The 21,621-nt window shown below is 34.8% G+C and overlaps 2 protein-coding genes and 1 pseudogene across 4 annotated transcripts; 1 reads left to right on the forward strand and 2 right to left on the reverse strand.

Annotated features, from left to right (window-relative positions):
* Nucleotides 1-272: 272 nt before the first annotated feature.
* LOC115976471 (protoporphyrinogen oxidase, mitochondrial) lies at nucleotides 273-8,727 on the reverse strand. 3 transcript variants are annotated; one of them, XM_031097772.1, is made up of 18 exons: nucleotides 8,578-8,727; nucleotides 8,379-8,418; nucleotides 7,351-7,486; nucleotides 7,202-7,267; nucleotides 6,887-6,937; nucleotides 6,691-6,747; nucleotides 5,400-5,476; nucleotides 5,246-5,282; nucleotides 5,031-5,096; nucleotides 4,648-4,688; nucleotides 3,852-3,984; nucleotides 3,497-3,676; nucleotides 2,928-3,002; nucleotides 2,558-2,681; nucleotides 2,366-2,474; nucleotides 2,132-2,206; nucleotides 1,882-1,988; nucleotides 273-574 (listed from the first exon to the last, which is right to left on the reverse strand). In XM_031097772.1, exons 1-18 carry the CDS (start codon nucleotides 8,609-8,611, stop codon nucleotides 447-449), a joined length of 1,536 nt encoding a protein of 511 aa, XP_030953632.1. In that variant the 5' UTR covers nucleotides 8,612-8,727; the 3' UTR covers nucleotides 273-446. The 3 variants fall into 3 exon arrangements, with proteins under 3 accessions (XP_030953632.1, XP_030953634.1, XP_030953633.1); XM_031097774.1 differs by having other exon boundaries at nucleotides 7,351-7,472; nucleotides 8,578-8,626; XM_031097773.1 differs by lacking the exons at nucleotides 5,246-5,282; nucleotides 5,400-5,476.
* A 498-nt stretch (nucleotides 8,728-9,225) lies between these two features.
* LOC115969992 (protein KOKOPELLI-like) lies at nucleotides 9,226-14,272 on the reverse strand. The gene is made up of 6 exons (XM_031089638.1): nucleotides 14,194-14,272; nucleotides 12,562-12,681; nucleotides 11,504-11,581; nucleotides 10,774-11,349; nucleotides 10,381-10,683; nucleotides 9,226-10,233 (listed from the first exon to the last, which is right to left on the reverse strand). The coding sequence occupies exons 2-6, from the start codon at nucleotides 12,661-12,663 to the stop codon at nucleotides 9,226-9,228; spliced, it is 2,067 nt and encodes a 688-aa protein (XP_030945498.1). The 5' UTR covers nucleotides 12,664-12,681; nucleotides 14,194-14,272.
* LOC115976472 lies at nucleotides 13,765-21,343 on the forward strand (annotated as a pseudogene).
* Nucleotides 21,344-21,621: the final 278 nt, after the last annotated feature.

Raw genomic sequence — 21,621 nt, forward strand, 5'->3', positions numbered from 1 at the left:
ATTGGATTAAGCTAATTATTGACTCTCATTTGCCGAAATGTCGACCACAAACAAAGGATGGCCTGGCCCGGTTCCCAAAGTTAGATTATTCTCTATTATAACTTTATAAGCCTAATCAAAACTGAACTAGTGGATTCTCTTTCGGCTATCGGCCAGCTTAACCAATTTTTTTTTTTTTTTTTTAATTTTTTAGAACCATCAAATTGTTATCTTGGAAGAACTATTTATCCCACAAAATGGAAAAAAGGGGGGGAAATCTTGGGACTTATTAATAAACAAAAATGCCACAATAAGGTAACTCTATCATGCACAAAGAGATAATGTTCATTGCTTACCCTTCAAAAGAGGGGAATGGTATACATTCTGCAAGAGATAACCCATCCTTATATTCTTCAAAGAAGAAAGGTTAGAAAACATTTTAGGTACCAAGGATACACTTCCTATTTCTATAATGTTGGTCCTTCCTTGAGCAATTTGTCATCGGAAGAAGACTCCAAATAGGAGATCACAAGATCAGCTGCTTTGCACCCAGAGGCTATTGCTTTGCCAACAGCCAGTCCACCCTTATGGTTACCTAGTCCATACCAGAAGAAAAATTAAAATTATTGATGGCATTAGCTGAGCATAACATAATACGGTGGACAGAGCCGTTCTTGTTTGTCTCTGTCCATATATGTAGTACACAAATAAATATCAAGAATTCTAGATAAAAAAATAAATAAATAACCACTCGGAGGATTCCTTAGCAGCAGCATAACATTTCTCAGTCAAAATCATTATTTTTCATAATTTTATCATTTTCACAAATGTAGGACAAGAAACTTCATTACATTTACCCAAAATCTACAAGGTGAATGTTGCTATTGAAAATAGTATTTCTGTACCCAACACCATCTAATTCAGTTGGATTAGGCCACAAGGAGATGAGCTCGGTTCTACTTCAGGGCTGTATGTAATCCTATCATTTCATGGACAAACCTTAGGACAAGGAATTCAAGGAAAAGAGTAAGATGAATGGTAACAATATAGATCCTCCAGTTTTTGTTGCAATGTCATTAACTAGCATGCTAAGACAGCATAAATGGTGATATTCACAACTTATAGTGATATAATGGTAGGATGTGTTGTTATTTTCTTACACGAATGTCTTAAAAAGCCTAATAGAAACCTGATCATGTTTAACAACTCTTGAAGCTAAGGCATATTAAGATCTTACAAGTTTATTAAATTTGAAAAGTTGGCCATCGACTCCCTAGAAACTTCGGTTGGTTTGGCCCAATCCATGGGCGTCCACAGGGATTGCTAGTTTATTAAGATCTTACAAGTTTATTATCTAAATTTGATTGCAATTTCCCATAAAAGTGACCGCCCTTGAAGTTAGGCACTATTCCTAGAAAAATAATCGTTCTTTCTTTGTCAATAAATATTCAACGTTAAGTACATGTTGGATGATTCTGTTCACTCTCTCCTTCACAGAAGATTGCTATCTAGGGATCTATCTTACACCCTAGTTATTAAAGCGTGGAAATATACCAAGTGTTCTAATAGCAGTGTAGTCATTGATGTGTATTAAGGAGAATAAGACAAGCCGTATTTATCTACTTTCACATTCATATATAAGTTCAATTCCATAAGGTAATTATTTTTCATATACCTTTTTTTTGGATAAGTATTTTCATATACTTTTCATTGAATTCCTTCACTTATAATAAGTTGATTTTTGTATTGGTCTAAATTTGAACTTCTAGTTATTTAATAATAATAATATAACTTTAGGAAACAGCAGGATTGGCCAGCCCTTCATCCAGCTGGAGATTGGAAATGATTGCTTATCCAAATTACAAGTTATTACGTGCAAGCTTCAAGTTGATAAGTGATTACCTGCATAGAAGAATCCAGGAAGATTTTTCTCTATCGTTTCAATTGCTTCTAGAACTGAACCATAGTTACGACCATACAAGGGAAATGCTTTACTCCAGTAGAAATGACTGCCATTAAGTACACTTCACAATATAAGAAAAAATTTAAATAAAGAAATATGGTAATTTACCGGATTTAACATATTCATTTCCAAAATTTACCACCAGAAGAAAAAGGAAAAATGAAAAAGAAGAAATATTGGTTTTTATACTTCACAAATGTGGGCTCTCCCTCTGCTCCCAACAATTGCTTGATGTCAGAAGAAACAATCTTCTTCAACTCATCCCTAGCAATATAAGTAACAGGAGAAAAATGTCAGTTGATGGGAATATATAATTAGAACAGAAATAAGTAAAATGACTAGAACTTGATGTAAAAGATAGAACAGTAAAGGATATGATACATAATTTATTTGTTAAATCAAAAGCATGGAAGCTTCCCATACGTAGAAGCTTTAGCTAGATCACTGTTTCGACTTCCCCCAACAAAGGTTGTATAAAGATATAGGTCATTAGGTGCACGATCTGGAAACATCATTGAAGAAAAGAGTGTTCCTGTACAGCAAATTACATACAGTTGCAACATTAGAAGAATAATTTAGATTGTTCACGTATAGTGAGCCAGAGCCAAGCATTACCAAGGGTTTTTAGACCATTTTGTTGCTCCTTAGAAGGAACAAGAACTCCAAATCCCTCAAGTGGTCTCTTGACATTCTCCTTCTTAAAGGTTGTGATTAAGACAGATACTGGCATGTAAGTCACCTGCAATATGACCAGCAGAGACAGTGTAAGTCACCTCCAATATCATTAAGATTGAAAAGAACTTTTTGCAGGTACCAAAAGTATTTGTTGAAGACTATAACTTGTTTAGTTATACCATTTACAGGTATAAAGATTAATTGAACGTCAATTTAGAGGAATGTTATCTCTGTTTAGATACTCAACCTGAAAGGAAAGCACCTACTAGCTGATGCGTCATAATTCAAGTCAAACTTAAGGAATAAATACCTCAGGAAGAATGTCAAGCGGAAAGAGCGTTCCTCTTTTGGTGATCTTCATTTCTTTGACATTACTTAATGGAGCCTATAATAATTTAAGCTCCTTGTCAGTCAACAATGTTTCTTTCTTGGCAATATATATATGTGTGTGTATCTATACATATATATATATATATATATATATAATGCAGCAAGTGTGAGCAGGTGAAACTACATTCCAGAATACAGAAGCATCTTCCATGCAAGTCATGTGGCTAACGTGTAAGTATACATAATTTAGAAGCATTAAAGTGCTCTGTGGCACGGGTTCTTCCTTGAGAAACAACTTTCTTTAATCAAATTTTGTCATGGCAGTTGGCAGGAATCCAACAACTGCCATGTGGAATAGATATATTTTCTTTCTCATTTATTCTTGTTTTATTTCTTTCAAATCAATTCACATCAAGCTGCATAAGCTTCAGCAGCAGCAACATCAGACAAATAAATCATACATTTTTTTTGAGAATGTTAAAAATACATATTCCATGGTCTTGCAAATAAAGGAGAAAAAAATGTTTCTGAGAAAATATGTATACTGACCGTCATGATTACAGCATCAACAGATAAACCTTGTAAATGCTTGTCATGGTCAGAAGCATAAGAAACTGACCAATTTTCTAATGCAGACTTCCCATCACAGCTGTAAGATAGTGACAAAACCTTTGAGTTCAGTTTAACATCATCTTTGCCAAGCTCTTTACACAACATATCAGTTAGTGTCTGCAAAAGACCAAGATCAGAATACAAGAACCAAGTATTTATTCTAAAAACTAGCAATGTGCAAAATAAGATCACATTAAGCATTACATTCCTACATCTACAAGAAGCATGCTACACCTGAGTGATGTCAGGTACAACATGCAAAACTACATAAATTCTTAAGAGGTATCAGTACCTGCATTCCACCATGAAAGGAAAATGAACCACGCTGAGGTTTCTTTTTTTCTAAAGTACCCTTTGTTTCACCACTTTTTACCCTTTTGGCAGATATCTTAGATTGAAGCAGCCCAGCTATAATGGAGCCAAACCTGACAGAGTAGAAATAGGCCAATTATATACATTGATCATGAAACAAGCATCAATAAATAGAATATCAATATGTATATGTTATTACTAATTATAGATCACAATAGTTCATCCTGCCATTTCAATTACAGAAATAGTTGTACCAAATTAGGTCCAAAAGAATGGTTGCAAGAAGTCAGTGAGGAATGAAGCTATAGAAGTACAACGTTATTTGCAAATAAAGAAGACATCAAGTACCAAGAGAAATAGACCAAATTTTAAAGTGCTCATGTAACTTTTAAATAATAAAATATACTCTTTGTAGCCAAATGTATCACGAATTCTTTTCTAAACATTACAGGCTTTCAATGTTTCCAACGGATAGAAGAATTTCTATAAATAGCCAGTGAGGAATGAAGCTACAAGGACTTGACTATATATAGATCTATACTCACAGAGGATATCTAATTGCGGAACATAAAGAGACAAATCTCTTAAGGTCAACTGAATCATGAGCCATGACTCAAGTATAAATTCTCTTCTAACAATAGGATAGGCAAAGGCAGGGTTTGTACAGAATGACACAACTGACAAGGAATCCAGATTCAGACAAACAGTCAAGTCAAAAAAATATCTTTGGCAATAATCAATTGTAAAATGTAGAAATCGCATAAAGTACACAGTACCTTTGTTCTAGATTCCACAGATCTGGGAAAGAATGCCGGATCTATTTGAAACATTAAGAAAGTAATAAAAAGAGGTTATTGAACAAATGAAAATGAATAAGCATCAACAGTTGAAGTCATAACATAAAGAAGTCATGGCTCATAAAAGCAGCTCTCTAAAACTAAAAGTTTCTGATTGCCCAAAAAACAAAGAAGCTCAAGTGTTTCTTATCTCAGCCCTAACCAGATTAATGCAGGATAAATACACCACACTTATGCACAGGCATCTTCTTTAGTTAGTGACATAATTGATCAATTGAAAAAAAAAAAAAAAAAATCTTATGCTTGTGCTTCTTAGCAATGATAAATATGTAGGTGGTCCAAAGATCTTAGACATTACTCACAGAAAGAGATTCGGGATCTCCAGCACTTGTGCCCGCAACAAAAGGGTCAATGAGATAGTCAACAACCTTACAAGTGAAAAGCACTAATTAGAAATGCATTAAATATTTCCATCTACCAATTTCAGGAAGAATAAAAGATTTGTGCTACATAAACATCATTTCATGTATAGAAATGTATGTATTACGGATTAATGGTGTTACAATACAATGAATACCTCTTTCCCAAAATGACGCTCAAAGAACCCACCCACACTACAAGAGAACAAATAGCAAATAAGAAAACAAAGGGACTACTGTAAATAGTAACAAACAAAGAAGAGAAAAAGTAAGAGCAGAAAACTTAAAATTACATATTTTTAGGGTTATCACCTTTCCTGTGTATAGTCATCAGAAACTTTTGAGGAGTTAATTTTCTTCCACAAAAATGGCTCAAGAATGATTTGAAACTGCACACACAGAAATGCACATATCGCTATACTCAAAAGGAGAGAGAGAAAGAGTTGTACTATGCTCCTTGAACTTGAAGAATGCTCACAGAAAAGATGTGCAGTGTAAAAGAAAAAAAAAAATCTAATTGGGTTCCACTTTATGCAATTAAAAATTACCTTGGCAATTCAGATGCAATTTGTATACTTGTGTATTAATTCCCCAATTGTAAATAAGTTTAGAAATATATGCTTTGTCAGATACGATTCTTCTAGTTTTGAATTGGCTGTCCACTTGAAAGATTTTCAAGCAAAAAGATACAGATCAACTAAGCCAAGTTTTGTACTAAGCCTTCCAAAGTGAGTTTTGTACTTTTAAATTGTATAAAATGTGTCAAAGAGTTGTAGAGAGTAATAATACAAGGCAAACACTAGCAAAATAGAAATTATCAAGGTGTGCCCTCCTATTTCCAAATTCTTACAACAATTACAGGCCATGTACAATATTTAATATAAGTGACCTTAATATTTCCGTTTTTTTTAATTAAAAAAATTGTGGGTAAAAAAAACCTTAATATTTCTCCACAAGTATACTTTTGTGGGAAGTCTTATGCTCTAGCATGTCAAGTGTCAAGAGCTATATATATAGAATTTCATGAGTTTTTTTTTGGTTATTATTTTTTTTAAAGTTAATATAAGTGTCCAAGGGGGTGTAACCCAAGAACACAGAGTATACAAAAAAGCACACTGCATACCCTTGAAAAAATAAAATAAAGACAATTCCAGAAATTGAAGATAACAACCTAATGACCTTAAGTGTGCAATGAAACAGCACAGAACTTGTAGCTTCTTATTTGCGCACTTTGTGTAGGGCCATTATTATCATTTAACTGTAGTGAACTCTTGGTGCCCTTAGATCATGAATCTCACATCTCATGTGCATAGTTGCCGGTTGCCATATTCTACCCAAACTTGCCAGTTTCAAAATCTAAGGAATTCATTTGATTAGATGCATATGAATACACATATGATACATCAGGAAGCCTGGATCTTTGTTATGAATACATTATTTCTTGCAACAACCTTTGTCAACACACAAACAAAACATGTAATGATTATTGGCAATGGACCCAAAAACATTGCAAGTTAATATATATATATATATATATTTTTTTTTTAAATAATGGAAATTTTCTAAGGTTGAAGTTGTTTCTGGACATGTTTTGGAAACAAACCTTTGATTTGGCAGAAAGAAAGTTGCTCATGATCAGTGCAATGGGATTTGCGGGTATCTGACATTAAAAAAATGAAAGGTTGTCATCACAGTTAATGCAGCTGCATATAAACAACAGTAACAAAGTTTAAAAAAAAAAATGTGATACCATCAAAAGAAGCAAACTCAATTAGCAGAATGTAAAAGGCAGGACATACCAGTACTGGCATCCCATTTCTTACAATATACCGCTTGTTCTGTGAAATTGGCTGTAACATAAGACAACATTTTATTTAGTCATAAAAGTTCCATTACAAATGAAGAGAATAACTACCACAAACTTCAAAAAATTTATTTCCAAAGCAATGAGGTATCTCTTCAAAACTCCAAGAATGTGAGTTTAGCAGTCAAAAGTCTTAAACATAGTTAGTGATAGAAGACAAATCAAAGAAAAAGATTCCCACTATAGCATGACAATGCACAAGTTACAGGTTACTCCATTAAATGCTTGAAACAATGAATAAAACCCTTACAAATTGTTGCTTTTCTCTAAGTCCAAGGTCATCAAGCAAACTTCTGACCTCCGGTTCACTCTCAGTCTGCACAGCAACAAAACCTCCATTACTATTGGTTTCAAGTAAGAACTCATTGTCATCCTAATCTGCAAACAAAAAAATTTTACCATTGTATTTGCTCCCTCATCCCAAATTAGACCATCATGTGAAACACTTCTTAATTTTCCTCCAGCTCTTCCTTCAGCTTCAAATACCACGACGTTCAAACCATGTGATTTCAATTTGTATGCTGCAGCAAGCCCACTTGACCATCAAAAGATAAAGTAAAAGTCAACTTATGGAAAACAAAAGACAAATTATATTGCAAAATGTGTGAGTATCATAATATAATTTGTCAAATTGGATAATAAACTCATCACTGACGCATAAATAAGTTCTGGACTGATGGGCTTATTTCAAGAGAGTTTTTTTAAACAATTGGCAAGTTACTCATGCGATGCACCTGGTGAGTCTTGGACCCACAACCTTACATTCCATCCAATCATTGAGAGAGGACTGATGGGCTTACTTCAGCAGAGTTAAAATACTCCAGACATTCTTAAGGGACCATAATTATATTTTTTTGGATAATTCAATAATTACAATGGGGTGGTGGGGGGTAGTTTGAAGCCTAGATGTCTCCATTGGAAACATTAGAAGGTGCCAGTTGATTTTGCAATGTCAATAGTTAACGCTACAAGTTGTCTAGAATCAACCAAAAGAAAGAGGCAGACAGCTGAAGAAGCTCAATTGCCTTCAGAATTAAGTTATTGCCCGGTTCTAGTTCACTGAGGTAAGAGTGGGTATGGTTATCTTTTATCCTAATGGCTAAAAGAGGCCGCTTACCAGTCAGCTTGAGCATTGTGTGCAGGCAAAATTTACAACCATTTCACACAAATCAAATTAAACAAACTAAACATTTCCAATATATAATCAAACATTCATAGCTAATTCCATCCTAGCATTAGTCCTGCATTTTCATGATTTCACAATTAAACCCCACATTATACATTCACATAGTACACAATACTAATCAAAGAAGTTAATTACCACATAAATTAAAGACCCACTCAGCCTCTCTCTAAGAAAACAGAGTGAATAATTTACCAACAACATTAAAAATCCTTAACACATAAATATTAAATGAAGAGAGTACCTAACACCAGCACCAATAACAGCTACTCTTTTAGCAGAACCTGCAAAATTTCAAGAACCCATCATATCATTACATCATTAATCAAAGAAAAATCCTACCTTAAAACCAACCACACTTTGAACATCAAATTTCGTACAGCATCAGACAATTGAAAAGGGTACTTTTTCTCTTGTACTTTGTTACTGAGGAAGAGACTTACTGTTCTTCTTATTTTCTTTGGTAGCTGAGGCCATTTCTGTTGTTTGTGTGATTAGAAGACAAAGGCAATGTTGCTGCTGCTAAATTCAAAAGACATGAGAGAAGAGGAGATATTGATAGCGAGAGTACAGCAACTCTTTGCTTTTTTTTGCTTTGTAAATGGATGGTTTGACTTTGAGGATAGATTTTCCAACTTGGGCTGTTTTTAAGTAGGCCCATAAAAACAGGCCTGGAATAGTCCATATAAGCAATGGGTTTCCTTCTATCTTTATATTATTCTACAATTGGATTTCCTTCCAAATAAGCTTTGGGCCATTGGCCCACCCAGCATTGGATTTCCCTCCCATCTTTCATTCAAGAACTCATATGAGTTATGAAAAAACAACTACTTTCTTCATTGGATATCCTCACAATCTTTTCCCACAATTTTCAATTTTTTTACAAAAATACCACTAAACTCATTTTGCTGAAATTGAAAATGTTAAAGAGTTGTTTTCGTATTCTATTTTTATTCTCACATTTTTTTTTTTATATTGAAAATGAAAATGAGAACAAAAAAACAAATCTAACCATGCTTTTCATAAGTGAGTTCCACAAAAAATAGGAAAAGAAAACATAAATACACTATTTTTTCAAAGGAACCAAAATCTCAACTCATTTTAAGAAGTGGTTTTTTATATTTTCTCATAAACCCTATTCTAACACGCCCCCTTTTGCTTTTGGGCAGCTTCACCCCACCACGACAATGTAGTAACATTTTCCACAAATGCAACTTCTTATTACCACCACGTGGCCCATTTCCCAGCCGTTTGTTCCGACCTTTAGAACCCTTTGATTTCTTTGAATGTTGCACATGCTTCAATAGCCCTTCCATCAAACCATGAAAATGTCCAACCTGATGCTTCCGTGGCACACTACTCACCATTGATTTCTTCACCTTTTGAACCGCTCTAACATGCACATCCCTATGGTGTAACATTTTCTGACCATTCTCATCATCATCATGGTGATGATGGTGATGGTGATGATGATGATGATGAAATATAAGTCCTAATTTGTTCTTGAATTTCCTCAACCGTCCGATTGATTTTTTTGGGCTCCTCCTACAACCTGATTTGAATCTTCTAGTAGGACCCATATATGGACCGCTTTTAGTCTCTTCTGAGCTACTTTCACTTGTAATTACAACCCTTCTCAATGTGGGACCAATGTAGTCGTAGCTTTCATTACTAGCCCAGCTACTTTCACTTGTGGGACCAATGTTACGATGGGCCCGAGTTTGACTTGGCAATGAGTAACCATAGCTTTCAATACTGCTCCCACTACCTTGATTTTTCTCACTAGCCCAACTAGTTTCACTTGTGGGACCAATTTGATGGTGGGTCCAAGTCTGACTTGGCAATGAGTAACCAAAGCTTTCACTACTACTTACACTACTACCTTGTTTATTAATAGTAGAGAAGTAAGAATCTGAAGAAGAGCTCGGACCCTCTGAATCATCAAGCACTTGACGTGGCAAAATCTTGTTGTGTGGGCCCATATGGCTGATCTTGTGGGTCCCTTTTCTTTGATCTAGTCCAAGTAGAGTTGGCTTGATTACCATCTGATGTGGCAGTTTTTTCTCACTAGGACCAAGAGAAGAAGTGGACCCCATTGACTAAGGTGGCGTGGATGGTCTAGATCTAACAACCTTCTTAGTTGTCTCTATCTCAACTGTAGGATCTTTTTGTATTTTACTCTCTTTGGAAGGCTGACTCATAGGAAACCTCAACCCGTGAACATAATCACCGCTCTGACTCATTACATCGTCATTCCGACTCGCTGCACGACTCGGTGACCCAATTCTACTCCTCACACTTGGCCAGCCATGTGCTTTTGAAAATGATTCACTGTCCCCAACACCACCGATCGGACTCGCTAGCTGACTCAGAGAATAAATGGGCTTGCGTGCTGGGCTCAAACAACCATCATATTTCCTGCTGAGTTGACTCGCCTGCTGACTCGGCAATTCATTTTGACCCAGACCCAAAGCTACAGGCTCACCAAGATAGCCCAGCTCACTTTTTTTAACAAACCCATCTCTTGTTTGTGTCAAAGGAGTAACTGGCTTAGACATCACACCCAAACTTGCACTAGTCATGTTAGAATCCACAATCCCAGAACAAGGTTTTAAAGCTGAAATGTGAGATTCAACTTATTTGATTGTACTAGCAACATCCCTTGAAAAATCACTGGCCTGGTCCGGTTTTTTATTCCCAAGTCCTGGTTCAATAAGCCCAGTTGCCAAATAGCTTGATGAACTAGCAATGCTTGGACTATGTTGGAGGTCATGCATTCTTTTCTGTATTGGGTTCTCTTTCACTTGTGATATTTCTTTTGCTTGCACATTGGCCACATTAGAAGGGCCTAACTGGTTGTGTAGTTGATGTTGACGAGTACTGTTTAAGTTTGAACTTGTGGCTCTAGCGTTAGCTATGCTGTTTGTGTCCTCAACTGAGTTCTGCCTCTTCATACTGCTTTGCTCATAAATCCAACATTGTTGCTTTCTGCCCTCGGGTTTGTTTGAAGAAATGTTGGGTTTAGAGAGCATGGAAGTTGCTTTCTTTAGTGTTGGTTTCCTGGGTGGCAGCTCATCTTTCTGTGAAGTAATTGATTGGAATTTGGACCCTTTACTTGAGGCTTGAGTAATGATGGGAACAGATGTTGGAACAGGAGGGTTTAACTTTAGCATAGCCTTTGGTGTGTTAGAGACACCAGATTCTGCTGCTATAATCTGTGATACTAGCATGAGAAAATAAATTAGGCAATAATCCTTTGCCTATTAAGATAATAGGATCCAATATCATACTTTGTTTTCTTAAGTACAGTATGCTCTAGAAACAAAACCAAAAAGAACTTCATTCACAGTACTGAATGACAAAATGTACCTTTGAATGGGTCTCAAAAACTCTTTCTGTTGCATTGTCAAGCAAAGTTTTCAAAAAGAGTTGTGCTTTCTCATCCAACTGTTTAAGAAGAAGAAGATCATGTTAAGATTAAGTCATACCAAAAGAGCACTAAGTGTTTTTTATATTGCTATATACTATAAGACGTCCATTCCTTGGGAGTAAAAGTAGGGGAAAAAAAGATAGAAAATGCTAAAACTACTACCAATTTTCTTATATATATATATATATATAAAATAAAAAAATAAAAAAAAACCCTTACAAAATGAAGTGACGATGAATGTAATTTGTGTCAGCACAATAACATAATAATTTTTTTTTTGGTTAAATTTTTTTCTCATGTCTAAAAATTGACACATTGGTCTGTAGAGCTTATGTAGTAAATTTTGTAGTATTGAAAGCACCACTCAAAAAAAATATCAACAAGAAAGAAAAAACAACTATACTCAACAAATGATTTCTTCATTAAGGATAAGTCACAGACTGCAGAGAAGAAATCAAAAACAGTGAATGGCAAGAAGAGTTCCGAAGATATTACTCACCACCAAAAGATTCTTTATAACTTATTATGTTGTCTGATCTTTTATTTGATTTTTTGAATGGTTTGTTATAGAAACAGAACCCCTCACCTGTTGTACTAATAATAAAAGACATGAGATGTAAAACTAAACGATTATATCGGTGAATAATACACCAGGTGGTTGTTTTTCTAGAGTTTATCTTCTATCTCAGAAACTATATTCTTCGCACATTTTCAATTCTTCAAAGTATCTATAAAGACTATAATCAAATCATGCAATGAACAAAGAGGTACAATTCAAGATTCTTCAAAAGGATAGAGTATATTACCACCACAATGCCTGGGGCGAAAAATTAAAATTAAGAAACAAATAAAAGAAAAGGTTTATTAATTGCTTCTTGTTTATTTTTCCCATAGCCAAAATAATGAGTGTGGTACTGAAGTAATACAATTGAAAGTCAAGACTTCATGACATGGTAAGTCAAAGGAAAACAGATTGTTTCGAGATAAGAGAGCTTACATTTTCTGAACTTTTGCTTTGCAGGCCTTGACCAATATCTTGAAGGAGCCCATATAATTGTCTCAAGGCAAGGAGATCAGATTCTACTTTCTCAAGTTCCATCTTTTCTCATTGGAAAAACTGTAAAATTTATTGAAATCAAGTTTAGCCACAACCATAAAACTTCATTAAAGGAAGGAGGCACAGGTGTTTCCTAGTTTAGGAGTTGGAAGTTGGAAGTTGGAACCATATATAATTGATTGTTTGGTAAAACAATCCAATTCCAACCTTTATAGAGGAGAGGCAAAAAGAATCATAATAAAGTAAATTGAATATCACATGAAACAGTGGAAGTGTGTCATCTATATGGGACATAATTTCATCCCAAAGGTCCCAAACATGACCACTACACCAAAATCATCATTCTGCAGGTAATGTTAGCATACAAAAAAAGGACCATTTAAGAAAACAAGTTTTTGGTACAACATACACACGCATGAACCATGCCCCTGGTTGTATTTACAGATACAATGGAAATTAACCAAGATAATATAATTATAATAAACAAAAAAACAAAACAAATCCCACATAAAAATCTAGAACACACTTATTCAAAAAAAAAAACAGAACTTGAACAAAACACATATAAAATCTAGAAAAATGGAGTTAATTCAGACTCAAAAATTAAAATTCTCACATACATTGATACACCAAATTTTAACAATCCAAATCATCAACCCAGACGTTTAATACAAACCAACCCAAAAAAGACAGAAACCTAAATATCAAATCATTCACAATACATTAATTCAACTATGAAGAAGAATGAGTCAGTTTAATCAGAGAAAGAACTCACAAGCAACTGCTCTACATATGGAAGCTATGAAAGCAAATGGTTAATGATGAATCAGAAAAACAAAAGTGCCATTTTCTCCATTTCCTGAGTTGTTTTGGTCTGGTTTTGGGTAACACAAACAGTTCAGGGCTTTTGGAAACACTAACACTTGTTTTGTGAGGAAATTTTTGGCGGTTGGGAACGTTGAGAATAGGTGTCTGTTGATGAATGAGAGTGACTACACGTGTCCTATGAGTAATGAGTAATGATTGTGTTTTTTTGTTTGTAAATGGTTTAAGGATAGATTTCAATTGTTTATCAAAAAAAGGATAGATTTCAATTATCCAAAAAAAAAAGTATAGATTTTTCAACGTGGGCCATTATTAAGTAAGCCCAACAGGTCTGGAATTGTCCAAATTGGAATAGATAAACAATGGTTTCCATGCTTTTATTCTTCTAAAATTGCTAACCCACACTCACAAAAGTCTCACCACTTTCTTGTCTCTTTAATTTGAATGCTTGAATTGTAAAGATAATAGATTTATGCTGTTTCTTTTCAATATATTTATAGCATACCAATGCCTTATTTTAATGCTTTGCAAACACGGCCTATGTATTATTTGATATATTGATTGATTCAGACCCAGATGATGACTTCCAATATTTTAAGAAGAATTCAAAACTACCCTTTGTTGCTGTACCAAACTGCATTGTTTAGAAGAAAGAATGGTGCTTTATTATATTGCACTATGAAAACCACAGAAGCCCAAACAGCCACTCAAGAAAAAAAAAAAAAAAGCCTCCAATCAAAGTTTTACCTCGAACCCAGATTGATAAAATCTCAAAAGACTATAAAGCAATCATTGGTATAGAAACCCATGTCCAGCTCAACACTCTCACCAAAGCCTTTTGTGGTTGTCCTTCCAATTATGGGTCCCCACCAAATACTAGTGTTTGCCCCATTTGCATGGGTTTGCCTGGTGCTTTGCCAGTTTTGAACTCAAAGGTCATTGAATTAGCGGTGAAACTGGGTCTTGCACTGAATTAAAAGTTGTCTCTAAACTCAAAGTTTGATAGGAAACAGTACTTTTACCCGGGCCTTCCAAAAGGGTACCAAATATCTCAATTTGATGTTCCAATTGCAAGTGGCGGTTACATTGATTTGGATATTCCTGTGGAGTTTGGTGGTGGGCATAGGAGGTTTGGCATTACAAGGGTTCAGATGGAGGAAGATGCAGCCAAGCTGCTTCATTCAGAATATGGAAGTTATTCACAGGTAATTACTTCTTCCCCTTTGCCTACGTACCGTACCAATTTTTACTATATTTTAATCATGATAAATTATCTATTCTCTTGAAAAGTACTAAAAACTAATAGATTTAATTATTTTAAAAAGTACTTGTGGGGCCGGTTAATCAATAATTATTAAAACCGTGTTATGGGCTTATAGCCCATCCGAGGATGTTAAACCATCTGAGGAGGCCCATATGAGGTTATAAGGGGAGTCAAATGAAAAGAGGAGTAGATATCATATGAGATGGGTCCAGTATTCGTCCGTGGACAAAATCCTTCTCGACAATATGTGTCCAAGGACGACCTGAACGCCATATTGTTACAAACACACTTCAGATCTACATTACCACTAAAGGTGGGACATGAGACCAAGGGTAAGAAAGAAAAGATAAACAAATATCTTTAACAACTGCTACCTCCGCATTAATTGCCTCTCAACCAACTCTCTGGTCGCATTAATGTGAAGGTGATGCCTGAACAGTGATGAAGCAGTCTTACAGCTGCTGGTTGAAGGTTTCAGGAAGTGTTGGATGGGACAGGAAGAGTTTCTCCGAATTCAACCTACACGTGTATGGTGAATATGACACTAAGAGGGCAGTATATAACATGGAAGAATGCATTGAGAGAAGAGATCGGAACTTCTGAACAATTGATGCCTAGAAGAAAATCTCATGAAATAAAGAACTTAGCATGCTTCAATGATAAATTGATCGTGATATTTATGTTAATCCATCTAAAAACGTTAAGTTCAATCGTTTTTCTTTTAAAGTTAATCTAGTTCTTTGACATCCACGCTCTACAAATTTATTGTTTAGGCATTTAGCGTTCGAACCCAATACAAGTTTTGGATCGTTACAAATTGAGTCCTTACAGTACTAAAAAAAATAATAAATTTAATTATATGCTCATTATTCTAACCGTCCTCTTGTGTCACGTGAGCCCATACTCTCCTTTAATAAGTTGGGCTCATTACATAGATTTTTAATTTTTTAAATAAGACGTAAACTGGAAACACGGATAGAACTCCCTGCAATGATAGTATGATAAATTATTGCTTTTCCCAAATGTTTAAATAATTAGAAAATATTGAATTTAATTATTATATTATTATTATTATTATAACAAACTATATTCTCCTTTTATTTTTGAGAATATTTATTGTTGACTGTTTTCGTGTTTAATCAGGTTCCAAGTGTTAGTCATGTGATTTGTGGGTTAAGAAACTTAAGTTGATTCTATAAGCATGCTAATTTTGCAATTTATTGCCTTATTATCTAGCAGTATGTATGAGTTGGTATGCATTTCAAAAAGAAAATTTGTTTGTGACACGTATCTTATATAGAGATTTAGAAGAGCTGCAATTGGTTGTTATTATTATTCTTATTTTGATGATTTAATAATTGGGGCAGGGGAATTTGAACCCTAGATGTCTCCTTTGGAAACATTAGGAGGTGCCAACCAGTTGAGCTACAAGGCTCTTGGCAAAATTGGTGATTACTATGTATGTTATAGACTTGTTGATATGGTTGATTTTGTTGCAGGTTGATTTAAATAGAGCAGGGAGATTGTTTCAGAACCTGATATGAGAACTGGTGTTGAAGCTGCAGAATATGCAGCAGAAATACAGAGGTTAGCTCATTATTTGGGAGTGAGTAATGGCAATAGGCAAGAAGGTTCACTTCGTTGTGATGTGAATGTCTCAGTTCGACCAATTGGGCAATCACAGCTTGGGACAAAGGTAGTTTAATTCTTGCTTCTTACTGTTATAGGAGGAAAAAAGTCTTATTTGAGCTAGAGCTCAATGCATTTGATGTGCATAGTTATTGGCAGTGCGCTGGTGCCTTAACTGAGCCCGTCTTGTATTGCCAGGTTTAGATAAAAAATCTGAACTCTTTTCGTCAGTCAGCAGGGCTATTGATTTTGAAATTTCAAGGCAGGTGCTTCTTCATAGACCAAGGCCAGGGTGATCAAATTACACAGGAAACTCATCTCTGGGAAGAAGGCGCTCTGGTTGTTGTTACATCTTGCTTTTATTCTAGTGATGTAGTGGAAACAAGTACTAGATTTATGGTTCACTTGGTCATTTTGTGTCTACTTTATGTTCCATTAACCTGTGTTATACTTTTTAGAAAACAGTTACAATGAGGAAAAAGGAAGGGCTTTCTGATTATCGATATTTCCCAGAACCAGACCTTCCAGGAGTTATTCTCACTAAAGAATATGTCAATAGTATTCATGATTCATTGCCTGAACTTCCAGAAGTGAATCGTAGAAGGTATGAGAAGATGGGCCTAAGCATGCAGGATGTTCTTTTCCTAGCAAATGACATTAATGTGAGTCCTCTTCATTACTTTGAATGTTTTTACTATCTGAGGACTGCTCAATTGGCATTTACAAGCTTTTGCTTTACATATTCAGGATTTTGAAGGTAAAGGCCAACCAAATAAAATAGAAAAAAACCTCTATGATTAAAATCCATCTCTTATTACTTATCAAAAAAGAAAGAAGAAGAAAAGGAGAAGAGTAGGAAAGGAGGCACCCAATTCATATTCATTACATAAGATTTAAGGAATGGTTAATAAAAATAAGAAAATCTAAAATTTTGGTTACTCTAGAGAGATATTGGCACTGGCAGTGAGAAACAATAATGTATTGATTTTATTTTATTTATTTTTAATTGTTGCATAATTCATAATTTTTAGCTTCCAAGGAGTAGGTTTTGGAATTAGTCAGATGTAATGATTTCTATTCAATGGGGAACATGAATAAGTTTTCTATATTTCCAAAAGCTTTGAATTTTGTATGAGATTTTTTGTGATACAACCTTCTCCGAGGTATGATGCCAAGGTGTAATGCTTAGAAGTTTATTCTTTTTTCCTTTTTGTTCTTAGATTCTCAGCAACTTAAAATCTTGCGAATACAGTCTTTTTTCCCCTATTAAATCATATAATCTAATATTCTTTTTTCCTTTTTTCCTTTTTGTTCTTAGATTCTCAGCAACTTAAAATCTTGCGAATATAGTCTTTTTTCACCTATTAAATCCTAAAATCTACACTTCAAAACCCGGAACTACCCATCCATCAAATAACCCCAAATACCCCATAAAGAGATAAAACCTAATTCGCAGGTTATGTTCACAGTCCAGGAACAGCAATCCAGACCTTGGTTTTTCCCTTTTGTTTCATTCCCAAATCTTATTATTCATTTTCAGCAGAAACCCTGTTGTTCTTAATATCTTCCACCTTTTTTTCCCACCGAGCCCTCACCCTAATTCCTCAAAAACCAAGCTGTCCAAGAACTGCCACACCTGACCCAGGAATTTAAAATCTCATTTGGCTTCATTCCCTTTGTCCTAATTCATATATGATTCAGTAATTCCCAATGTAGAATTGTGCCTAAGGTCCTTAATCTACATGTATTTATTCAAAATGCGATGTAAGTAAAAAAGTGGAGAGAGAGAGTGCTAGCTCTTAATCCTGAAATAGAAACTCCAAAATTTGTTTAGTCATGTATTTGAGTCATATATCACAAGCTTCAAGCATTTGCCATGTGCCTCTTGAATGTCTCAGAATTTGAAAGGTGGACAAGGTCATTTAAGCCTCTAATGCTGTACCTTGAGGCATTTGCCTTAGTCTGTCTTGGAGGCAAGCCTGAAAGATATTTCTTTCATGCCTTTATGACCATGTATCTGTTGCTTTAATGTATTTGTTTTGGACATATGTCATGCTAGAATGATCTGAGATATGGCTCTTTTGCTGAATGAATATCTCAGGTTGCAAAATTTTTTGATACAACTATCACAAAGGGATCTGATGTGAAGCTGGCTGCCAATTGGATAATGAGTGATATTGCTGCCTACATGAAAAATGAAAAGTTGACCAAAAATGAGATTAAGTTAATCCCCCAGGAGCTAGCTGAGTTGATAGCTTCAATAAAAGGTGGTAATATTAGTGGAAAGATAGGGAAAGAGGTAAGAGTTTGTCTCTGTACTAATGATTACTACATACTACATTTCAAAATTCATTTGAAGTCTGATGTCCTAGTTGATCATCATATGTGCATCTGTCATTGATCACGTTTGTAAATATTTGTCCTAGTTTTTTTTTTTTTTTTTCTTTTTTTTATGTCTTGTCAATTCACTTTATTTGTAAATATCTAATCAGTATAAAAGATTTTCTTCTTCTACTCCCCCTTCCTCCCTTTTATAATGTTATTGGATCAAAAGAGTCTCTCTAATCTAACATATAAGTAGGTAAAATATCAAATAACACTAGCCCAGATTAGGCTTGTAATAGCATGTGGCTTGAGGGAATTGTAAGGATCACAAAGGAGCAAGATTTTAAGATTTTTTTTTATTGGTAAGCTCTACAAGCATTGAACCATGACCTCATCCTCCTACTTTTTTCTTACAAGGGGAGGAGGTGTCATTTGAGCTAGAGTTCCTTGTTGGCAATGTTTTAAGATATAGTAGCTGCAAAATATGGGGGATAAGTTTTAAAACTATAATATAGTGCATTGGGACCTTATGATAGTTTAGCAATGAGACAGCTTAATTGGTGTCTGGGGGATTGAGGTTTCTGCAGGTATAGATTTGTCTCGTGCTTTGTGGGGGCATGGTGCTGTGTTAGCCTGTCTAAGTGAATGGAAAAGGAAGCAAGACCTTATTATAGTTTTGCTGTAATCCTAGTCTTGTTTGGACACATTTTACCATTCTGTTTTCTTTATGAATAAGTATTAGTACTTATCAAAAATATATATATTCATACCATTTAATTTATAATTTACAGATATTGTTTGAACTACTAGCCAAAGGTGGAACTGTCAAGGGACTAATAAAAGAAAAGGATTTGGTTCAGGTAAGTTACTTATAGAAACTTGCATAGATATTTCTGCTGTTTTACTCCAAAAAAAAAAAAAAAAAGTATAGATACAATCCTTTTCAAATGATAAAAAACAAACTTTTATTTCCCATACCCTTGCCATGAAATGCTCACTCAAGATGTCTAAATTTGAAATACCTAGGATTGGCTGCTCAATTTCAAGGGTTACGTGGTCTTGGACTAATGTAAGAGTGAGTAAGCAGGAAGCAAGAACAACTAGTTTTAGTGGATGTCCTTGTATCTGAGGACTTCAATGAAACAAAACCTTTTGAAGTAGGATTTGTCTATGGTATTGCTCATATTATGATGCAACGAGCACCAAAATCTTTAAGATTTTATTTTTTTGAATTTGAAATTATTTTTGTTTTTGAATTTGGTTTTACTGTTGAGAATTTAATAAGCATTTCAATGTCTTGGAGATATGGTATGAGCAAGAGAAGCTGAATGGTTTTAAGCTTGTGTATAATTGATCTTTGAGTATGCTAGTTGACCTGATTTCAGCCTATTCAAGTTATGTTAATGTGATATGAGCTAAAACTTGAACTTCTTTACGGGTCTAACTGAGGTTGGTTAGTGGCCTTATTTGATCATCACTTTTATGTTAATTCAATATTAATTCTAGTAAACTCCTCTCCGTCCTCCCCACCCAAAAAAAAAAGCACCAAAAAAAGAAAAAGAGACTTACTTTTGAAGCTATTGTGTTCTATAGTATTGTTGATTGACTATGAATTGTCATCATTTCTTACTGACTCCTTGGCAAAAGACCTTGAGGAGTTGTTATTGCAACTTCATTGGATCATCAACTGATGTTAAAGCATACGATTGTCAAGCTTTGTCTTGTTAGGCAATCAACCTGATATATGAAAGTGAGTCGCATGTTGGTGAAAAAGCCCGAGCAAGTGGTTTCCCTAATTTGGGACTAGTTTCATTAAGTGATGTTCTATGAGAGAGATGGTTTACACTTCCGATCAAATGGTTGCAATTATTTGAATGATAATGACGATATAGTAACATGGTGTGGTAGAAATTGTGTAAAGAATCCCCTCGTTGTTTTGAAAATAACAGATAGCAGATCCTGTGGAGATTGAGAAAATGGTAGATAAAGTGCTTTCAGAGAACCCAAAGCAGCTGGAGCAATATCGTGGGGGCAAAACTAAGCTACAAAGTTATTTTGCTGGTCAGGTAAAAAATTTGGAGGTCTTAATATGAAACTTGTTATCTATTTTTTATCCTGGTTAATTTGTTAATATTTTTCCTATATACCAAGATTATTCTGCATTTTTGGGGATGTGCAGGTAATGAAATTGTCAAAAGGTGAAGCAAATCCTGGGCTTCTAAACAAGATACTTTTGGAGAAATTAAATGCCAAAAGCTGATGCTTTTGTTGGTGGGTATCTGTCTCCATATATATCCTATCACAAGAAAATGAAAAATGCATGCAACTTTGTTACTCATGGCATAACTCTTGCCAGCTTCCATCATTGAAACTGGTCTCTCCTTGGGTGGGTCTAGCCTACATAGTGCACTTACTTGAGGCAAACCGGTGTTGTCCCAGTGATGTGATTTTGCTGACGATGGCACCCCAATGAACTTTACTGATGAATTTTATATCCTCTTTACTGATGGTAGAAGCATATTTTAACTCTAACCAGCTTGTTCGAGCTTTACTTCTGAACTCATAATACTTCCCAGCAACTTGCAGTTTTTACCTGTTCTGCAAGAAACATGGAGCGGAATTGCATGGAAGAGACTGGGGGCATGCTTCTCACTTATACATTCTTTTGTCACTTGTTTGGCTTTCCATAGTAGGATAGATTCATAGTTGTAAGCTCATTTTGTGTTAGTATTTATATGTATCTTGTAGTAAGTCAAGCACACTGTTTTTAGACCAAAAACATTTCTTTCTCTTGATGATTATAATTTAGTGGAAAGGGTTACCATGTTATTGTTACTCTGTCCATTTGCAATCTTTCAACATATTTTCTTGATTGTTTCAGTTTTCATTTTGAATTATAATTGGTTGCCTGTTGCCAAGTAAATACTAATTGAGGTTTATTGATAATCTTGCCAGTT

This window comes from Quercus lobata, chromosome 2 (genome assembly GCF_001633185.2).
Source record: "Quercus lobata isolate SW786 chromosome 2, ValleyOak3.0 Primary Assembly, whole genome shotgun sequence".
Classification (NCBI taxonomy): domain Eukaryota; kingdom Viridiplantae; phylum Streptophyta; class Magnoliopsida; order Fagales; family Fagaceae; genus Quercus; species Quercus lobata.

What these genes read in the sequence shown, in the direction of transcription:
- LOC115969992 (XM_031089638.1), bottom strand. Translation starts at nt 12,663, where the DNA reads ATGGAACTTGAGAAAGTAGAATCTGATCTCCTTGCCTTGAGACAATTA. An exon ending in ATGTTGCTAGTACAATCAAA is followed by an intron (nt 10,684 to 10,773) that starts TAAGTTGAATCT and finishes GTGATGTCTAAG; the next exon opens with CCAGTTACTCCTTTGACACA. An exon ending in CAGCGAGTCGGAATGACGAT is followed by an intron (nt 10,234 to 10,380) that starts GTAATGAGTCAG and finishes ACGCCACCTTAG; the next exon opens with TCAATGGGGTCCACTTCTTC.
- LOC115976471 (XM_031097772.1), bottom strand. Translation starts at nt 8,611, where the DNA reads ATGGCCTCAGCTACCAAAGAAAATAAGAAGAACA. An exon ending in GTTATTGGTGCTGGTGTTAG is followed by an intron (nt 7,487 to 8,378) that starts GTACTCTCTTCA and finishes TTGATGGTCAAG; the next exon opens with TGGGCTTGCTGCAGCATACA. An exon ending in GATCTAGCTAAAGCTTCTAC is followed by an intron (nt 2,207 to 2,365) that starts GTATGGGAAGCT and finishes TTATATTGCTAG; the next exon opens with GGATGAGTTGAAGAAGATTG.